We start from the raw sequence: 21,844 nt of genomic DNA on the forward strand, positions 1-21,844 counted from the left end.
ATTTCGCTCAGCATAATGCCTTCCAGGTTCCTCCATGTTATGAAATGTTTCACAGATTTGTCACTGTTCTTTATCGATGCGTAGTATTCCATTGTGTGCATATACCACAATTTATTTACCCATTCATCCTTTGACGGACACCTTGGTTGCTTCCAGCTTTTTGCTATTGTAAACAGAGCTGCAGTAAACATGGGTGTGCGTATATCTGTTTGTGTGAAGGCTCTTGTATCTCTAGGGTATATTCCGAGGAGTGGGATTTCTGGGTTGTATGGTAGTTCTATTTCTAACTGTTTAAGATAACGCCAGATAGATTTCCAAAGTGGTTGCACCATTTTACATTCCCACCAGCAGTGAATAAGAGTTCCAATCTCTCCGCAGCCTCTCCAACATTTGTTATTTTGTGTTTTTTGGATTAATGCCAGCCTTGTTGGTGTGAGATGGAATCTCATCGTAGTTTTAATTTGCTTTCTCTAATGGCTGATGATCGAGAGCATTTTCTCATGTATCTGTTGGCTGCCTGAATATCTTCTTTAGTGAAATGTGTGTTCATATCCTTTGCCCACTTCTTGATTGGGTTGTTTGTCTTTTTGTGGTTGAGTTTTGACAGAATCGTGTAGATTTTAGAGATCAGGCGCTGGTCTGAGATGTCATAGCTGAAAATTCTTTCCCAGTCTGTAGGTGGTCTTTTTACTCTTTTGGTGAAGTCTTTAGATGAGCATAGATGTTTGATTTTTAGGAGCTCCCAGTTATCGGGTTTCTCTTCATCATTTTTGGTAATGTTTTGTATTCTGTTTATGCCTTGTATTAGGGCTCCTAGGGTTGTCCCTATTTTTTCTTCCATGATCTTTATCATTTTAGTCTTTATGTTTAGGTCTTTGATCCACTTGGAGTTAGTTTTTGTGCATGGTGTGAGGTATGGGTCCTGTTTCATTCTTTTGCAAATGGATATCCAGTTATGCCAGCACCATTTGTTAAAAAGACTATCTTTTCCCCAATTGACTGACACTGGTCCTTTGTCAAATATCAGCTGCTCATACGTGGATGGATTTATATCTGGGTTCTCAATTCTGTTCCATTGGTCTATGTGCCTGTTGTTGTACCAGTACCAGGCTGTTTTGACTACTGTAGCTGTATAATAGGTTCTGAAATCAGGTAGAGCGAGGCCTCCCACTTTCTTCTTCTTTTTCAGTAATGCTTTGCTTATCCGGGGCTTCTTTCCCTTCCATATGAAATTGGTGATTTGTTTCTCTATCCCCTTAAAATACGACATTGGAATTTGGATTGGAAGTGCGTTATATGTATAGATGGCTTTTGGTAGAATAGACATTTTTACTATGTTAAGTCTTCCTATCCATGAGCAAGGTATGTTTTTCCACTTAAGTATGTCCTTTTGAATTTCTTGTAGTAGAGCTTTGTAGTTTTCTTTGTATAGGTCTTTTACATCCTTGGTAAGATTTATTCCTAAGTATTTTATCTTCTTGGGGGCTACTGTGAATGGTATTGATTTGGTTATTTCCTCTTCGGTGTTCTTTTTGTTGATGTAGAGGAATCCAAGTGATTTTTGTGTGTTTAGTTTATAACCTGAGACTCTGCCAAACTCTTCTATTAGTTTCAGTAGTTTTCTGGAGGATTCCTTAGGGTTTTCTGTGTATAAGATCATGTCATCTGCAAATAGAGATAACTTTACTTCCTCCTTGCCAATCCAGATACCCTTTATTTCTTTGTCTAGCCTAATTGCCCTGGCGAGGACTTCAAGTACGATGTTGAATAAGAGTGGTGATAAAGGGCATCCTTGTCTGGTTCCCGTTCTCAAGGGAAATGCTTTCAGGTTCTCTCCATTTAGAGTGATATTGGCTGTTGGCTTTGCATAGATGCCCTTTATTATGTCGAGGAATTTTCCTTCAATTCCTATTTTGGTAAGAGTTTTTATCATAAATGGGTGTTGGACTTTGTCAAATGCCTTTTCTGCATCAATTGATAAGATCATGTGGTTTTTGTCTTTTGTTTTATTTATGTGATGGATTACATTAATGGTTTTTCTGATATTAAACCAGCCTTGCATACCTGGTATAAATCCCACTTGATCATGGTGAATTATTTTTTTGATGTGTTGTTGGATTCTATTGGCTAGAATTTTGTTGAGGATTTTTGCATCAATGTTCATGAGGGATATAGGTCTGTAATTTTCTTTTTTGTAATGTCTTTACCTGGTTTTGGTATCAGGGAGATGGTGGCTTCATAGAATGAGTTGGGTAGTATTCCATCCTTTTCTATGCTTTGAAATACCTTCAGTAGTAGTGGTGTTAACTCTTCTCTGAAAGTTTGGTAGAACTCTGCAGTGAAGCTGTCCGGGCCAGGGCTTTTTTTTGTTGGAAGTTTTTTGATTACTGTTTCAATCTCTTTTTTTGTTATGGGTCTATTTAGTTGTTCTACTTCTGAATGCGTTAGTTTAGGTAGGTAGTGTTTTTCCAAGAATTCATCCATTTCTTCTAGGTTTTCAAATTTGTTAGAGTACAATTTTTCGTAGTAATCTGAAATGATTCTTTTAATTTCATTTGGTTCTGTTGTGATGTGGTCCTTTTCGTTTCTTATCCGGGTTATTTGTTTCCTTTCCTGTATTTCTTTAGTCAGTCTAGCCAATGGTTTATCAATTTTGTTAATTTTTTCGAAGAACCAGCTTTTGGCTTTGTTAATTCTTTCAATTGTTTTTCTGCTCTCTAATTCATTTAGTTCAGCTCTAATTTTTATTATTTGTTTTCTTCAGGTGCCTGATGGATTCTTTTGTTGCTCACTTTCTATTTGTTAAAGTTGTAGGGACAGTTCTCTGCTTTTGGCTCTTTCTTCTTTTTGTATGTATGCATTTATCGATATAAATTGGCCTCTGAGCACTGCTTTTGCTGTGTCCCAGAGGTTTTGATAGGAAGTATTTTCATTCTCGTTGCATTCTATGAATTTCCTTATTCCCTCCTTGATGTCTTCTATAACCCAGTCTTTTTTCAGGAGGGTATTGTTCATTTTCCAAGTATTTGATTTCTTTTCCCTAGTTTTTCTGTTATTGATTTCTAGTTTTATTGCCTTGTGGTCTGAGAAGATGCTTTGTAATATTTCAATGTTTTGCACTCTGCAAAGGTTTGTTTTATGACCTAATATGTGGTCTATTCTAGAGAATGTTCCATGTGCGCTAGAAAAAAAAGTATACTTTGCAGCAGTTGGGTGGAGAGTTCTGTATAAGTCAATGAGGTCAAGTTGGTTAATTGTTGTAAGTAGGTCTTCCGTGTCTCTGTTGAGCTTCCTACTGGATGTCCTGTCCTTCTCCGATAGTGGTGTGTTGAAGTCTCCTACTATAATTGTGGAGGTGTCTATCTCACTTTTCAATTCTGTTAAAATTTGATTTATGTATCTTGCAGCCCTGTCATTGGGTGCATAAATATTTAATATGGTTATGTCTTCCTGATCAATTGTCCCTTTTATCATTATATAGTGTCCTTCTTTATCCTTTGTGGTGGATTTAAGTCTAAAGTCTATTTTGTGAGAAATTAATATTGCTATTTTCTTCTTTTTTGCTTATTGTTTGCTTGATATATTTTTTTCCATCCTTTGAGTTTTAGTTTGTTTGTGTCTCTAAGTCTAATGTGTGTCTCTTGTAGGCAGCATATAGATGGATCGTGTTTCTTTATCCAGTCCGTGACTCTCTGTCTCTTTATTGGTGCATTTAGTCCATTTACATTCAGCGTAATTATAGATAAATACGTTTTTAGTGTTGTCATTTTGATGCCTTTTCATGTGTGTTGTTGGCAATTTCATTTTTCCACATACTTTTTTGTGCTGAGGCGTTTTTCTTAGTAAATTGTGAGATCCTCATTTTCATAGTGTTTGACTTTATGTTAGTTGAGTCGTTACGTTTTTCTTGAGTTATGGAGTTGTTATCCCTTTTTGTGGTTACCTTATTATTTACCCCTATTTTTCTAAGTAAAAACCTAACTTGTATCGTTCTATATCGCCTTGTATCACTCTCCATCTGGGAGTTCAATGCCTCCTGTATTCATTCCCTCTTTTTATTATTGTGATCTTTTACCTATTGACTTCCATGATTCCCCGTTATGTGTATTGTTATTTTTTTTTTTTTTGATTAATCTCAATTTGTTTGTTTTTGTGATTTCCCTATTTGAGTTGATATCAGGACATTCTGTTTTGTGACCTTGTATTGTGCTGGTATCTGATATTATTGGTTTTCTGACCAAACAATATCCTTTAGTATTTCTTGTAGCTTTGGTTTGGTTTTTGCAAATTCTCTAAACTTGTGTTTACCTGTAAATATCTTAATTTCGCCTTCATATTTCAGAGAGAGTTTTGCTGGATATATGATCCTTGGCTGGCAGTTTTTCTCCTTCAGTGCTCTGTATATGTCGTCCCATTCCCTTCTTGCCTGCATGGTTTCTGCTGAGTAGTCTGAACTTATTCTTACTGATTCTCCCTTGAAGGAAACCTTTCTTTTCTCCTTGGCTGCTTTTAAAATTTTCTGTTTATCTTTGGTTTTGGCGAGTTTGATGATAATATGTCTTGGTGTTTTTCTTTTTGGATCAATCTTAAATGGGGTTCGATGAGCATCTTGGATAGATATCCTTTCGTCTTTCATGATGTCAGGGAAGTTTTGTGTCAGGAGTTCTTCAACTATTTTCTCTGTGTTTTCTGTCCCCCCTCCCTGTTCTGGGACTCCAGTCACCCGCAAGTTATCCTTCTTGATAGAGTCCCACATGATTCTTAGGGTTTCTTCATTTTTTTTAATTCTTTTATCTGATTTTTTTCAGCTATGTTGGTGTTGATTCCTTGGTCCTCCAGATGTCCCAGACTGCGTTCTAATTGCTCGAGTCTGCTCCTCTGACTTCCTATTGCATTGTCTAATTCTGTGATTTTATTGTTAATCTTTTGGATTTCTACATGCTGTCTCTCTATGGATTCTTGCAACTTATTAATTTTTCCACTATGTTCTTGAATAATCTTTTTGAGTTCTTCAACAGTTTTATCGGTGTGTTCCTTGGCTTTTTCTGCAGTTTGCCTTATTTCGTTTGTGATGTCTTTAAGCATTCTGTAAATTAGTTTTTTATATTCTGTATCTGATAATTCCAGGATTGTATCTTCATTTGGGAAAGATTTTGATTCTTTTGTTTGGGGGGTTGGAGAAGCAGTCATGGTCTGCTTCTTTATGTGGTTTGATATGGACTGCTGTCTCCGAGGCATCACTGGGAAACTAGTTTTTCCAGAAAATCCACTAAAAAAAAAAATGCAGTCAGATCCCTATCTGAGTTCTCCCTCTGGCTCAGGCTATTTGGATGTTAATGAAGCCACCTGGGGAGGGTGGGGGAGGAATCAGAGAGATAGGAGAGTAGCACCTCAGAATATAGCCAGAGTTGCTTGTCTTGCTTGGAATGACTATTATATCTGAGATTCCCACGGGGCGCGTCGCCTATGTGTGCTGTCTGTGTGGAGATTGCCCCCCGGGGGTCTGGCCCGCTGGAGTCACGGTCAGATCCTCAGCTGCCAGCCTGGGGCGGTGCACTCCCGACTCCAAAATCAGTCGCTGCCTCCGGGGGACTCCCCGTCCTGCCTACCGCATCGCCGCACCGCCTCCGCGAACCGGCTGGGCTCCCCCCGGGGTCAGCTCAGGCGAGCGGAGCAGCTCCCCGCGCCTACGCCGCGACCGCGCATCCAGGCTGGGACGCCTCTCTCCGCGCTCCAAGACCCGTCACTGTCTCCCGGGGCCTTCTCCCACCGGCTGCGTCACCACGCCGCCCCCGCGAACCAGCTGGGCCCCCTCCCGGGGTTAGTTCAGGGGGGTGGAGCTGCTCTCCGCGCCCGCTCCCCTCCTAAATCCCGGCAGGACGGCTCCCCGGCTGGGACGCTGCTCTCCCCACTCCAAGACCAGTCACTGCCTCCCGGGGACTTCTCCCACCGGCTGCGCCCCCACGCCGCCCACGCAAACTGGCTGGGCCCCCTCCCGGAATGAGTTCGGGGGCTAGGGCTAGGCCCCTTATTTGTGCCGTCTCCCGCCTGGGCTTTGCCCCAAATCGGGCGCCAAAGGTCACCTGACTGGTACACTGGCTCCAGGCTCTGATAACAATCGCTGCCTCTCCGTATTTGTTCGTTTTCCGTCTCTAAATCTGTGTTTGTTGTTCAGGGTTCGTAGATTGTTATGTATGTGATCGATTCACTTGTTTTTCCGAGTCTTTGTTGCAAGAGGGATCCGCGGTAGCGTCCACCTAGTCTGCCATCTCGGCCCCGCCTCCAGTCTTTTATTTTTTTTTGCATCAGTATTTTAGGCTGTTGACAGAATATTTGTTTTTATTATCTAACCATGACTGTGTGGCTATGATGGAATGATAACTGCATGCTTAATTAACTGAAGGATTAAATTTCTGATCGTAACAAAAGATGAAACCTCAACATAAATCGTTTATATTTAAATAATGTATTTACCGACGGCACTGGGTTTTAAAAACTGTTGAGATAACCTCAGCAAGTGAGGAATGAGAAGCATCAAAGACTGAATTTCTAGGATGAATAGGAAAAAAGAACAACACTCAGGGAAGCTTTTAAAATATTACAAAAAGATACTGTATTTAAATAACTTAGTATAATGTTAACTTCTATAAACATTCAATATTTGGAAAATAATATTTTTGAGTAGTTTGATAGCCTCCATAAGTCATTTTAATGCCATTCATAAAAGTTTTTTTTAGATTCACTCTCCATACAGTTTGGTATCTAACTTAAGTTGCATGGTGTGGTGGTGGTGGTGGGATTGCGTGTGTGTGTGGAGTTGGGGGAGAGAAGTAGAGAGCGAGAAGTATAGAAGTAAAAACTAAAATATCTCTACATCCCTGTTTTATTTATTTCTGATTACTATTTAACTTAGATACATTACCTAAGATGTAAACCATAAAGTATGAAAAAGGGTCAGAAATATTTTACTCAAAATTTTGAGAAGATAAGGATTTAAATACAGTTCAGTCTTTTTAGGCTGACTATTTTTTTTTTTTATATAAAGGGGGAAAACGACAACAACAAACTGTAAGAACTTCAGAGAGATATGGGCATAGTGTATGTGTGTGTGTATACATAGTTTACTGTATCTTGAGCCAGAGGGTTTTTTTTTTTAATATTTTTTATTGAGCTTTAAGTGAACGTTTACAAATCAAGTCAGTCTGTCACATATAAGCTTATATACACCTTACTCCGTACTCCCACTTACTCTCCCCCTAATGAGTCAGCCCTTCCAGTCTCTCCTTTTGTGACAATTTTGCCAGTTTCTAACCCTCTCTACCCTCCTGTCTCCCCTCCAGACAGGAGATGCCAACACAGTCTCAAGTATCCACCTGATACAAGTAGCTCACTCTTCATCAGCATCTCTCTCCAACCCATTGTCCAGTCCCTTCCATGTCTGATGAGTTGTCTTCGGGAATGGTTCCTGTCCTGGGCCAACAGCAGGTTTGGGGACCATGACCGCCGGGATTCCTCTAGTCTCAGTCAGACCATTAAGTCTGGTCTTTCTATGAGAATTTGGGGTCTGCATCCCACTGATCTCCTGCTCCCTCAGGGGTTCTCTGTTGTGCTCCCTGTCAGGGCAGTCATTGGTTGTGGCCGGGCACCATCTAGTTCTTCTGATCTCAGGATGATGTAAGTCTCTGGTTCATGTGGCCCTTTCTGTCTCTTGGGCTCCTAGTTGTTGTGTGACCTTGGTGTTCTTCATTCTCCTTTGCTCCAGGTGGGTTGAGACCAATTGATGCATCTTAGATGGCTGCTTGTTAGCATTTAAGACCCCAGACGCCACATTTCAAAGTGGGATGCAGAATGTTTTCATAATAGTATTATTTTGCCAGTTGACTTAGAAGTCCAGAGGGGTTTTTTTAAAGACTATTTTTCAATTAACAATTAATGCCTTACTACATTAATGTGTTAATAAAGGTGGCGATTATTTGACTACCATACCCTTCCCATCATAAACCAACAAAACCAAACCCTTTGCTGCTGAGTCAATTCTGACTCATAACGACCCTACAGGATGGAGTAGAACCGCCCCATAGGGTTTCCAAGGCCGTGATCATTACAAAATCAAGTAGAATGCCACATCTTTCTCAGTAGGAACTGCTGGTAGGTTCGAACTGCTGACCTTTTGCTTAGCAGCCTAGTGCTTAACCACTGTGCCCCAAGGGCTCCTTTTCTTCTCATCTTACTGACCAGTTCCTCTCCCCAGCTGTTACACTACTGGCCTGTTACAGCCCAGGAATCGATAGTGATGGTTTTTGTTAGGTGCTATCGAGTTGATTCTAACTCATAGTGACCCTCCAAACAGCAGAACGAAACACAGCCCAGTCCTGTGCCATCCTCACAGTCATTGCTATGTTTGAGCTCATCGTTGCAGCCACTGTGTCAGTCTGTCTCATTCAGGGTCTTCCTCTTTTTCGCTGACCCTCTGCTTTACCAAGCATGATGTCCTTCTTCAGGAACTGGTCTCTACTGATAAGATGTCCAAAGTATGTGAGACGAAGTCTTGCCATCCTTGCTTCTAATGAGCATTTTGGCTGTACTTCTTCCAAGGCAGATTTGTTTGTTCTTCTGGCAGTCCATGGTGTATTCAGTATTCTTCGCCAACACCATAAGCCATTCATTGTCCAGCTTTCACATGCACATGAGGCTATTGAAAACGCCATGGCATGAGCCAGGTGCACCTTAGTTCTTAAAGTGACATCTTTGCTTTTTAACACTTTAAACAGATCTCTTGCAGCAGATTTGCCCAGTGCAAAGTGTCATCTGATTTCTTGACTGCTGCTTCAATGGGCGTTGATTATGGGTCTAAGCAAAACGAAATTCTTGACATCTTCAGTCTTGTCTTCACTTATCATGATGTTTCTTACTGGTCCAGTTATGAGGATTTTTGTTTTATTTATGTTAAGGAGTAATCAATACCGTAGGCTGTGGTCTTTGATCTTCATCAATAAGTGCTTCAAGTCCTCTTAAGTTTTAGCAGGCAAGGTTGTGTTGTCTGCATATTGCGGGTTGTTAATGAGTCTTCCTCCAATCCTGATGTCCTAACTTCTTCATATAGTCCAGCTTCTCGAATTACTTGCTCACCATACAGATCGAATAGGTACAATGAAAGGATACAACCCTGACAAACACCTTTCCTGACTTTAAACCACACAGTATCCCCTTGTTCTATCTGAGCAACTACCTCTTGGTCTAAGTACACATTCCCCATGAGCACAATTTAGTGTTCTGGAATTCCCATTCTTAGCAATGTTATCCATAATTTGTTATGATCCACAGAGTCAGATGCCTTTGCGAAGTCAATAAAATGCAGGTAAACATCTTTCTGGTATTCTCTGCTTTCAGCCAAGATCCATCTGACATAAGCAGTGAGGTCCCTGGTTCCATGTCCTCTTCTGAATCCATGCTGAATTTCTGGAAGTTTCCTGTCAATGTACTGTTGTAACTGCTTTTGAATGATCTTCAGCAAAATTTTACTTTTGTGTGATATTAATGATATTTTTCGATAATTTCTACATTCTGTTGGCTCTCCTTTCTTTGGAATGGGTACAAATATGGATGTCTTCCAGTCACTTGGCCAGGTGGCTGTTTTCCAAATTTCTTGGCATAGATGAGCAAGCACTTCCAGTGATGCATACATTTGTTGAAACATCTCATTTGGTATTCCGTTAATTCCTGGAGCCTTGTTTTTCACCAGTACCTTCAGTGCAGCTCGGACCTCTTCTTTCAGTACTATCGGTTCTTGATCATATGCTACCTCCTGAAATGGTTGAACGTTGGCCAATTCTTCTTGGTACAGCGACTCTGTGTATTCCTTCCATCTTCTTTTGATGCTTCCTGTGTCGTCTAATATTTTCCCTGTAGAATCCTTCAATATTGCAACTCAAGGTTGGAATTTTTTCTTCAGTTCTTTTAGCTTGAGAAATGCTGAGCATGTTCTTCCCTTTTGGTTTTCTAACTCCAGGTCTTTGCACATTTCATTGTAATACTTTGTCTTCTGGAACCGCCCTTTGAAATCTTTTGTTCATTTCTTTTACTTCATCATTTCTTCCTTTTGCATTAGCTACTATATGTTCAAGAGCAATTTTCAGAGTGTATTCTGACATCCATTTTGGTCTTTTCTTTCTTTCTTGGCTTTTTTATGACCTCTTGCTTTCTTCATGTATGATATCTTTGATGTCATTCCACAACTCATCTGGTCTTCGGTCATTAGTGTTCAGTGCATCAAATCTATTCCTGGGTTAGTCTCTAAATTTAGGTGGAATATACTCAAGGTCATACTTTGGCTATCGTGGACTTGTTATAATTTGCTTCAGCTTCAGCTTGAACTTGGCATATGAGCAATTGATGGTCTGTCCCATGATCGGCCCCTTGTCTTGTTCTGACTGATAATACTGAGCTTTTCCATTGTTCCTTTCCACAGACATAGTTGATTTGATTCATGTGTGTTCCGTCTGGCAAGGTCCATGTGTATAGTCCCTGTTTATGTTGTTGAAAAAAGGTACTTACAGTGAGGAAGCTGTTAGTCTTGCAAAGTTCTATCATGCAAACTCTGGCATCTCTGTCACCAAGGCCATGTTTCCAAACACCAGCCCTTCTTCTTTGTTTCCAACTTTTGCATTCCAATTGCCAATAATTATCAATGTATCTTGATTACATGTGTAATCAATTTCAAACTGCAGAAGTTGGTAAAAATCTTGTTTGTTCATCTTTGGCACAAGTGGCTGGTACGTAAATTTGAATAATAGTAATATTAGTTGGTTTTTCTCCTAGGTGTATGGATATTATCCTATCACTGACAAGCGTTGTACTTCAGAATAGATCTTGAAATTTTCTTTTTTACAATGAACACGATGCCATACCTCAATTTGTCATTCCTGACATAGTAGACTATATGATTGTCTGATTCAAAATGGCCAATACCAGTCCGTTTCAGCTCACTGATGCCTAAGGTATCAATGTTTATGCATTCTATTTCATTTTTAACAATTCCCTGTTTTCCTAGATTCATATTTTGTACATTCCACATTCCAATTATTAATGGATGGTTGCTGCTGTTTCTCCTCATCTTGAGTTGTGCCACATCAGCAAATGAGGGTCCTGAAAACTTGACTGCATTCACATCATTGAGGTCGACTCTACTTTGAGGAGGCAGCTCTTGCCCCGTTGTATAATGAGTACCTTCCAACCTGAGGGGCTCATCTTCCGGCACTATACCAGACAATGTTCTGCTGCTATTCATAAGGTTTTGTCTGGCTAGTTCTTTTCAGAAGTAGACCACCAGGTCCCTCTTCCTAGTCTGTCTTAGTCTGGAAGATCTGTTGAAACTTGTCTACCAAGGGTGACCCTGCTGGTATTTGAAATACCTGTGGCAAAGATTCCAGTATCACAGCAACACACAAGCCAGTACAGTATGACAGACTGACAGACATGTGGTGGAGGAATCGGTTAGTTGCCTCTAAGTAAACTGGATGCCATTCTAGGTTTCGGTGAAGCCTCAGTTCACATGCTAAATTTCCCAGAAGGTTAATGAGGTGACAGTATTAGCTCTTGTAAGATTGAAGTAGAAATTTCTTTTCTCCATAATTTGCATATTGCAGGAACCACTTTTAAATGTTAAATAAAATCCGAAAATCTCACTCAGACTCTTTTATTGGTCTTAGCGAAGGCTTATATTTTTAAAATAATTAAAAAGTTCTTTGGCAGTTATTAACAAACAAACAAACAAAAACCAAACCCTTTGTCGTCGAGTTGATTCCGACTCATCGCGATCCTGTAGGACAGAGTAGAAGCCTCATAAGGTTTCTGAGGAGTGGCAGGTGGATTCGAACTGCCGATGTTTTGGTTAGCAGCCATAGCTCTACTATGCCACTTAAAAAGATCTGTTAATTGAAATTTACTAATTTTAAAAGTGAATTCCTTGCTATTTATAAATAATTGAGTATTTTCATTTTGTAATTTTGAATGTCAGTTTTTGTAATTATATTACATAGCTGTTTTGATTTGTTTCCTTTTTAGAAATATTGTTGCACAGCTTTATAACCCCCTTTTGGTGCATGATTGGCTTTATGGTATTTTGTATCACTTGCTTAAATTACTTTGCATGTAGCATGGTTTACATTTTAAGTTTATATCTTTTAACATGTATATTTATTGTAAGTTTCACCTTACTCTTTTGAACTTTTGTTCTACTAAAAGTCTAAGCAGTTATTCATAATGGTCAGGATTATGGACGGCTGAGACCCTTAGTCCCTAAATTGCTTAAACCACTAGTTTCATCTCTTTTCTTTGCATAAATGTCATACTTGGCCTGATTATAGTTTGTGTTGACTGGTCTACTTTCTGTATTTTCATGGGGAAGATGCTGGGGTGGGACCTGGAACAAGTATTAGGGATCAGAAACTGGGTAACTGGACATTAAATGAGTACTGAATTGCATGTAAGTAAATGTTTTTGAGTTTTTCCCTTGATTTGTGATCTTCTGTTGATGTTTACATCCATGGAAAGAGACTGAACTAGGTTATCACATTCAGAATTGTCATTGCTGTGAAAGTTAATAGACAACAGACTAGGAAACAAGACTGCTCTTTGTTTTTCAAATTTTCTTTCTTTGCAAGCTTGGACTTATACTTTGTAAAACCAAAACCCACTGCTGTCGAGTTGATTCCGACTCATAGCAGCCCTATAGGACAGAGTAGAACTGCCCCATAGAGTTTCCAAGGAGCGCCTGGAGGATTCGAGCTGCTGACCTCTCTTGGGTAATAGCCGTAGCACTTAACCACTATGCCACCAGGGTTTCCTATACCTTGTAAAGTACAGTTAAATTGAATGGAATGTTCAAAAATGAACATAACAAGTTATAGTTAATATTTTATAAAAAATAATTTTTTTAAAGGGAAGTGAAGAAAACAGATACAAGTTAAATTTTGTAATAAACTTCTCAAACCTGTCCTACCTATTTGTTGTGTTGCAATCTTGTTGTCAATCAATATAACTTGTCAGTTGATTGTGTTTTTTCTTCTTCAAATGTTTTAATAGAATTCACCAGTGAAATCATCTGGGCCTGGAAGTGTGTGTGTGTGAAGGTGTTTGGTAACAATTTCAATTTTGTTAATAGGTAGAGATATTCAGATATTTTGCTTCATCTTATGTCAGTTTTAGTAAGTTGCATTTTTCAAGGAATTAGTCTGTTTCATTTAATTTGTTGGCATAAAATTATTCATAATATTCTCTTATTTTTTAATGGATATAGGATCTGTAGTAATGTCTCCTCTTTCATTCCTGATATTAGTAATTTGTGTCTTTTCTCTCATTCTTAATTAATCTAAAAACGATTAGTCTAGCTAGTGGCTTACTGATTTTGTTGATTTTTTTTTTTTCCCAAAGAAATTACGTTTAGTTGCCCTGCATGTTGTCGACTAGAGCCTATGCTCAGGTTAAAAACTGCCAAAAATAGGCAACTCAGTGCCATTCCACCCTTCTAAGTATTGATTCTGCTTCAGAGTCAACCTACTTTTTGGTCATTGTCAGTGCTCTCATAGACTGCAATATATATACATATATACATCCATCTGTACATGCACGTACATACGCATGTATATATGTGTATGTGTACACATATGCATGTACATATCTGTATTGTAGTTTATGATTGTTATCAGGAGGATTGGTCTGATAGGAGGTTACTCAGCCAGTATTAGAAGTAGAATCAGCATTTGTTTTTAAAGCAAAAGCAAAGAGATTTAACTATTTTTTAAAGCTAAAAAAGATCGGCAAATGTGTGTGGTGAAGTACAGCCTTGATGGGTAACTCATTACCGTCAGCCCTCCATATCCACGGGATCCACTTCCTCGGAGTCAGCCAACTGCAGATCAAAAATATTCAGGGGGAGGGGGTGGGGAGGAAAAAGAAAGTTCCAAAAAGCAAAACTTGAATTTGTTGCACACTGAGCACTATGCTGAATCCACGTGAGTGAAATGATATGTAGGTATACTCTTCTGTGTCCTCCCACCATTTCATAGATCTTCAGTCTCTCTGTGTAGATGGCTCAAAAATTGAGTTCTAATGTATTTTACCTCTAATATTTTTATTTCTGGTATGTGTTTTGTTTTGGTTCAGTTATTATAATAAAGAAGATAATATACAATGTCAGTCTTCAAAATTATCACTTTATGATTTTAAAAAATTTTGATGGTTACTTTCCAATAAACTTTCTGCTTCCTAGGAAATGTTACTTTCATGATTCTTGTTATTCCTTAAGTTCTTTTTGAGGCAGGAGCCAGAATCTATGCTTTGATTTTATTTTCATGTCTGAGCCAGTGGTTTTTCTCCCTGTTCTCTCTGTTTCTCTCTCTCTCCTTCCCTTTCTCTCTCGTCCTCTGATTTTATTACCTTTAGTTGGTAATAGGAAAGAAAGATTAAGACTACTGATTACATTATTTGAATTTTTCTCTTTAGTACTACATATTATCTGTTTACCTGGCCCTTATTCTTCCTTCTTAGGAATTGTGGAATATTTTTAATATTTTCATAAATGTGTAGGGAGTTCGAAGAAATAAAAGCAAGGACTTTTTATACTCTCCTTCTATTGGGAAAGTCCTGCTTTTGAATTTTTAGGTATTTCAAGATGTTCCAGTCACCTGACAAGGACTTATCATAGTGTCAGAACCATAGTGATGACCAAGAGTAATGCAGCTAACAGACAGTGCTGGTTTGTAACTGCTTTTGCATGCTTACTTTACGAGAAAACTCTGTGTAGTACAGTGGTAACCTATGTTCCTTGTTTAAAATTTTGGAAGACCATTTGCATGCTTTCAAGGTAGATTTTGATAGTGCTAGTTAAACAATGGAGAATATACTATTTTAATCAGATGTGGAATTATGCGATGACTAGTCGCTATGAGTCAGAATTGACTCGACGGCAGTGGGTTTTTTGGGTAGTATATCTTAATTTCTTAATTCTTCTAAAAAAGAAAAAAAGCTTAAACTTCTATTCTTAGAGCTTTCAAAATATGATAGTTGATTAAACTACTTCTTATTGTAGAGCCTTTATGATACTATGCTTTTTAAGTAAAATTTCAGTCATGAATACAGACCATACTCCTTTTTTATAAAGCTTATCTTTAGAGGTTTATTTGCTGTTTTTTTAAACCTAAATTCCTTAGTTTTTGTGTTGTTATAAATTATAAATAATTGTTTTAGAAAATGTATGTCTCATAAGTTTTGCTGGGCGATCTAGTTGTACTAAATCTGTAAAGTAGAATGATCCACAGTGTCATTTCTTCTCTCTATGTTATCAATTCATTCCGTTGGATTGGTTGAGGGTAAAGAAAGTAGAATTCCCTACCATTTTACCATCGTTTACTCTTGAATTTGTACAAATGATGGGATAGTTATTGTTATGAGATTAAAAAAAAAAATTTTTTTTTAATAGTGCTATTTTGTAGTAATTGTTATGTTTTTAGATATGATAGCACTTAAAAATATTTTGATTTATTTTGGAAAAACTGTAATTATGATGTGTGTAAATAGTATATTTTATGTTGTTACTTGTGATTTTAAATAGCATCCAACTTTTTTTTTAATTGTAAAAAAAAAAAAAAATTCTTTACTCTCTATGAGCCAGTAGTATAGGTTCCAAAAATGGAAAATACTCAGTGTATTATCAAGGGAGATTCTGTAAGGAACGGAAGCCCTAGTGGCCTAGTGGTTAAGAGAGCTATGGCTGCAAACCAAAAAGTTGGCAGTTCGAATCCACCAGGCACTTAGAAACCATAGGGGACAGTTCTACTTTGTCCTGTAGGGTTGCTATGAGTTGGGACTGACTCGATGGCAACGGGTTTGGTTTTTTTTTTTGGTTTATTTGAGGAACAGAACATAATCCAGGGGGAAGTCATTGTTGTAGTAAGTTGCTTTAAAAGTATTTTCCTATTTTTAAAGGGTATCTAGGTCTATTTGAATATATATTTTTTTAACCTGCTATCTATGTTGCTTGTTTATAGATATATATTTTTTAAGCCATCTAGGTTTGCCATCTTAAAGAAGAGTAGCTAGATTTCTGATGATGTTATTTCTAGTGTTTCTTTACTGTAATTAATACATACAGTCTCATTATATAGATGCAAGGACTTAAAAAAATGACTTAGTCAGGGCCAAAGGGTCCAAGATAAGCTTGTAATTGAAGCTCAGTTTTGCTTCTAGCCTTGTAATTTAACGTATACCAATTAATATTTTCTGTATGGATGACCTTGGCCCATTAACCTAAAGATAATCTATGTGTATAAAACTCTGATGTTCTCCTCCTCTGTAAATCTGCTGGTATTTTTTTCATTGTAATACAGAAGAATCGTGCAATAGTAACTAATTCTTGCCCCATACCCTTTTTTTTTTTTCCTTTTAGAAAAATTGGAAGCTCCACCACCCACCCCAGGACAGCTGAGATATGGTAATGGTTCTAAAATTTTAAAATATTTGTTCAGCTGTCTCTTGGATTTGAAATAACTTGTGACATTCATCAGTAGTACGGAAGAGTCAATTAAAGCTCTCCAGATATGTGGATTACCCTATTTATTTTGCTTAGGAACAAAGTTTATAAACTTGGTTTAAAAAATATCATAACATTATGGAATATTTAATATCTTTAAAAAATCTAATACTGTTAAAATATTATTACCGTCTAGAAATATCCAGAAATACAATTATACTTATAAAGAGATTTTCTTAATTTCCATGATAAAGGCTATATTTAGTTTTGTTTTTAAGTTTGGTCACTATAGAGCTAGAATTTTTAGACTCAAGGCTAGCTGAAACTGTTCTCTGGTGGAGAAAATACTTCCAGCTGTTTGTGTGTGGTAATGAAGACAGTGAAGTTTATTTCAAACCATCCAGCAGAAGAAACCTTACAGTGCTGCTGGTGTGCTTTTTTTACTCTAGTAGGATAGGAAAAAGTATTCAAGGCTAATACTGAAATAACATAAAACAGTTTAGAATTTTATCATAAAGACAGAGGAAAAAGAACATTATTTAACAGTATAGTTAACTCGAGTAGGTTGTAAATTAAATACTAAACGTGATTTGTTAGCAACAGTTGAGTTATAGTGTCTTTTTGTTTTCTTAACATGTCAGTTGAACTTGTTGAAAAAAATTTTTTTTTCTGTTGGGTTAAAAATAAAGTTTTATTCATGAGACATATTTGTCCAGGTCTGAGCATTAAAAACATGACGTATTTTGTAGTTCAATGTGATTATTGTAGCAATGTGCCTTGCTTTCACTGACCAAATTTTTACTAGGGTAGCAATTAGTCTAATCTTAATTTAATGGCCTTAACAATGTATTTTAAGATATGTGTAACCGGTCAATCTTAGATACCATCAAATGAATCCAGAATTGCTAAGCAGTCTCAAAATTTTCATAGTTACTTTGCAATATTTATGTTTCAAAGGTGATTGAGAAAGTTATTTGGGAAACTTGTCTCCTGAGACATATTTAAGTAGCTTTCTCTTCACTGCAAATGTTTCATTTAGTAAATTAAAAAAAAAAATTTTTTTTTTTTTTGTTACACTCTTTTGACCTGTAAAATTAGGTTTTTGTTCTTGAGAATTGGGATTGTATTATGTTTTGGAAGCTGTTTATAAAATTTTGAATGTTTAACAGTTAAGCACATAGACTCAGGTAAAAAATCAAAGAACTAAAGCTAGGTCCTTTAATTGAAAGATTTCATTTAATTAATTACTATTCGATTTCTATCATCACCAATTTTTAAAATACTATTTTTTTATAATTAAAAAGATGCTGCTTTTTAGCTTGGACATTCTTACTTAATAACAAAAAGAAATCTGAAATGATCTAGGATATATACTATTTTCCCTTGATTTTAATCTTTTGATAGTGCTTGTAGGTAGAAATGTCTTTTTATTGCTTGAATTTTGCCTTCTATGGCTGGTGCAGAACTCACCATAGTAATACCAAACTTTTGTAACTTCTGGATTATATTTTTCTGTGGATTTACCTGCATTAAAAGAAAAAAGACTCTGATGTTACTGAACCAGTTGGTTCAAAGGGACTTTTTTTTTTTTGGATGTAGTGTAAAACTCAGAATTTTTATGTTTATCTAAAAAAAAGTCCTTAGTTGCACTAATGTTGACTGTACCTTGGCAAGTTTATAAATTAGTTAGAATAAAGTCTTTTAACTATCCCCAGCTTTTAATCTGGTTCACAGTATGCCTTCAGTTCCCTCAATCTGGAATTCTCTTCCTTTCCAGGTTAGTAGTCCTCAACTTAATATTTATTGAGCATCTACTGTGCACTAGGTATTCTGCAATGTGCTGAAGATGCAAATATGGAAAAAAAAATAGGTATTAGTCCTTCCTAGTTACATATCTAATATCATTTCAGGTCACTCAGATATATACCAGGTAGATAAGCTAAGGTATACATTTGGTAGGAATGGGCCAATTTACATATTTTATTTTAATCAGTTATTGTTTCTTTATAGTTTGAGAAAGCATTTATGGATAATGATGTTAGGAAGGAAAAAAGATGGCCCGTAGATAAGATAATCACAGTTTTCTAATGTTTGTTAAAAAAGTTGGTTAATGAGTAAAAGTGACCAGATAGCTTCCCTGAAATTTGATTCAGGGGGTATTTCATTATTTCTAATGCCGATAGCAATTTTATATTACCAGTCCTTAGGAGTGAGAGAAACAGGTTGCTGTAAGTAGCAAATAAATAGGTAAAACATGGCACTTAACATGTATTTACTAATTTGTTCTGCCATTAATTGTTTATTTGTGTGTGTGTGTGTGGCCAGTAAGAAAACACAAAAGCTCAACACAAGTATTTTTACATATTATATGTTCTCCCCCCTCACCGCGTAGCTTCTACCAAGTAGCTGAACTTACAGCACTAGCAGGATCTTTTGGCTATGGGGAATGCAAAACAAATTCCAAAGATTATCAAACCTATTTAGGAGACCATAATCATATGGGTTGTTGTTGTTGTTGTTGTTGTTATTCTAAAGTTACAGAAGTCTTAAAATGTATTTTTCTGTTTTTGATGTTTTTCAGTATTCATCCACAATGCGATACCTTTCGTAGGGTTTGGCTTTTTGGATAATGCAATTATGATTGTTGCAGTAAGTTCTTTTCTCACTTCTTCTGTTCTGAGTTAATGAAGAAATTAATGTGGTCACAACTTTCCTAATAATGTGCACATTGTAGCTATAAAGTTTAACACCATAATGAACAGGGCTAATTTTTACTGTATTTCATATTAATTAGGCTAAATTTTGAGGCATCATATATATTAACCGTTAAGTCTTTTGGAAAAGCATTTAGTCTATCATAAAAACATATTTATTGCATCCATATTATCCTGTTCTAGTTTTAACATTTTTTAAAGAAAAAAAGTATGAAAAATTTTTCTGACATTTAATTAATTGTATAGGCAGGTCTTACCACGTATGTAGATTTTTCTATTATTTTCTTGTTCAATTTTCCCATGCAATATGTTTTAAAGGGTGTTTCCATACACAGTCTAGCCATTTAACCCAAAGGTGTTTTGAGTTTCAATTCAGAACATTGTGAACATATCCGCCTTCTACCTTTGCTCAATGGTAGTGTTAAAAAAATGATTCTTCTCTCCCGTAGTCATGTTAAAGATATTCCTTAAAAGTGTTGTTTAGTGTTTATTCTCATGAATGGTGGACTTACCTTTCTCACTGTTACATGGCACCTTTTGTTAATGGATACCAGTATTGAGTCCAGATTCTAAAGTCAGAAATAGGTCCATGAATAAAGTGCAAGTCTCCTAAAACTTCCCAGTACTCTATCCACTTCTCTCTTAAAAACTAAAAAACCAAACCCAGTGCCGTCGAGTTGATTCCAACTCATAGCAACTCTGTAGGACAGAGTAGAACTGCCCCATAGAGTTTCCAAGGAGCGCCTGGTGGATTCGAACTGCCAACCTTTTGGTTAGCAGCCGTAGCACTTAACCACTACACCACCAGGGTTTCCACTTCTCTCTTATTTTGTCCAAATAAAATGAATTGATCATAGTCAGTTAAGAAGATAATGATCGACTTTCCGTACATATTTTTAAAATATTTTATATGAGGTCTTTCCTTTCAAATATTAGCAATAAGTGGATTGAAGGTCTATTACTTATGTTGTGGGAGGGAGAAAGAAATATCAATGACTTATTTCTGGACACTAAGATAAAAAAAAAAAAGGACTCGATAATTTCTGCATTCTATTGGATCACCTTTCTTTGGAATGGGCACAGATGTGGATCTCTTCCATTTGGCTGGCCAGCTAGGTGTCTTCCAAATTTCTTGGCATGGACGAGTGAGTGCTTCCTGCCTTGAATCCGTTTGTTGAAGCATCATAATTGGTATTCAGTCAATTCCTGGAGCTTTGTTTTTCACGAATGCCTTCAGTGCAGCTTGGACTTCTTCCTTCAGTACCATCGGTTCTTGATCATATGCTACCTCCTGAAATGGTTAAAAAACGACTAATTTTTTTTGGTAAAATGACTCTGTGTATTCTTTCTATCTTCTTTTGATGCTTCCTGCATCATTCAATATTTTGCCCTTAAAATCCTTCAGAATTGCACTTGAGTTTTGAATTTTTTCTTCAGCTCTTTCAGCTTGAGAAGTGCTGAGTATGTTCTTCTTTTTTGGTTTTCTGACTCTGGGTCTTTGCACATTTCATTAATAATACTTTGTCTTCTTGACCTGCCCTTTGAAATCTTCTGTTAGCTCTTTTGCTCCATCATTTCTTCCATTCGCTTTAGCTGCTCTCTTCTGACATCCATTTTGGTCTTTTCTTTCTTTCCTCTCTTTTTAATGATCTTTTGCTTTCTTCATCTATAATGTGCTTGATGTCATCCCACAACTCATGTGGCCTTTGATCATTAGTGTTCAGTGCGTCAAATGTGTTTTTGCGATGGTCACTAAATTCATGTGGGATATACTCAAGGTCGTACCTTGGCTCTCATGAACTTGTTTTAATTTTCTTCAGCTTCAACTTGAACTTACATATGAGCAATGAACAGTCTGTTCTGCAGCCATCCCCTGGCCTTGTTCTGACTGATGATATTGAGCTTTTTCTTTGTCTCTTTCCGCAGATGTAGTCAATTTGATTCCTATGTAGTCCATCTGGTAAGGTCCATGCGTATAGTCGCCATTTATGTTGTTGAAAAAAGGTATTTGCAATGAAAAAGTCATTGGTCTTGCCAGATTCTATCATGCAATATCCAACATTGTTTCTGTCACCAAGGCTATATTTTCCAGCTACTGATTTGTCTTGTTTCCAACTTTCACATTCCAATCACCAGTAATTATCAGTGCATCTTGATTATGTGTTTGATCAATTTTAGACTGCAGAAATTGGTAAGAATCTTCAATTTCCTCTTCTTTAGCGACAGTGGTTGGTGCGTAAATTTGAGTAACTGGTATTAACTCATCTTCTTTGTAGGATATTATTCCATCACTAGCATTGTACTTCAAGATAGATCTTGAAATATTCTTTTTGATGATGAATGCAATGCCATTCTTCTTCAATTTGTCATTCCCGGCGTAGTAGACCATATGATTGTGTGATTCAAAGTGGCCAATACCAGTCCATTTCTCCGTTTCAGCCCACTTATGCCTAGGATATTGATCTTTATGTGATATGTTCTCAGGAGGGATCAATCCCTGAAGAAAGACATTATGCTTGGTAGGGTAGGGGGTCAGCGAAAAAGAAGAAAAAGAGATAGACTGATGCAGTGGCTGCAATGATCAGGTCAAACATAGCAATAC

The 21,844-nt window shown here is 37.1% G+C and overlaps 1 protein-coding gene across 2 annotated transcripts in view; it reads left to right on the forward strand.

The window, feature by feature from the left end:
• TMEM65 (transmembrane protein 65) overlaps positions 1 to 21,844 on the forward strand; it is a 68,721-nt gene that overhangs the window by 22,753 nt on the left and 24,124 nt on the right. For both annotated transcript variants that reach the window (XM_049854353.1, XM_049854354.1), the window contains exons 2-3: positions 16,445 to 16,489; positions 19,110 to 19,177. In XM_049854353.1, the coding sequence (XP_049710310.1) occupies positions 16,445 to 16,489; positions 19,110 to 19,177 (113 nt within the window). The remainder of the gene's footprint in view (positions 1 to 16,444; positions 16,490 to 19,109; positions 19,178 to 21,844) is intronic.

This window comes from Elephas maximus, chromosome 15, assembly GCF_024166365.1.
Source record: "Elephas maximus indicus isolate mEleMax1 chromosome 15, mEleMax1 primary haplotype, whole genome shotgun sequence".
NCBI lineage: Eukaryota > Metazoa > Chordata > Mammalia > Proboscidea > Elephantidae > Elephas > Elephas maximus.